General features: G+C 67.9%; 1 protein-coding gene across 1 annotated transcript in view; it reads right to left on the bottom strand.

Moving 5' to 3' along the window:
* LMF2 (lipase maturation factor 2) overlaps nucleotides 1-213 on the bottom strand; it is a gene marked incomplete at its 5' end in the record, with an annotated part of 3,693 nt that extends 3,480 nt beyond the window's left edge. The window contains 2 exons of the mRNA XM_005868251.2: nucleotides 12-40; nucleotides 181-213. Of these exons, the coding sequence (XP_005868313.1) occupies nucleotides 12-40; nucleotides 181-213 (62 nt within the window). The remainder of the gene's footprint in view (nucleotides 1-11; nucleotides 41-180) is intronic.
* Nucleotides 214-215: the final 2 nt, after the last annotated feature.

Here is a 215-nt window from a genome sequence, read left to right as displayed (position 1 = left end):
CCGTCACTCACCACTGGAAATAAAGAAACACCTGGCCCACCTGCAGGGAGAAGGGCTGTCAGGGGCAGGGGGTGTATGTCTGGGAGGCAGCGAGGGATGGGGCAGGGTGGACGGGGCTGAAGTCAGCCGGGGGCCAGGTTCCCCGTGGAGGTGAGGGGACGGCGGGCAACCCCCACGTGCCTGGCAGGCGGACAGGTAGGCGGCCCAGAGCAGCA

Source organism: Myotis brandtii, unplaced genomic scaffold (assembly GCF_000412655.1).
Source record: "Myotis brandtii unplaced genomic scaffold, ASM41265v1 scaffold2658, whole genome shotgun sequence".
NCBI classification, from domain to species: domain Eukaryota; kingdom Metazoa; phylum Chordata; class Mammalia; order Chiroptera; family Vespertilionidae; genus Myotis; species Myotis brandtii.
Note: the sequence above shows the minus strand (reverse complement) of the source record. Positions and strands in the feature narration are given on the sequence as shown.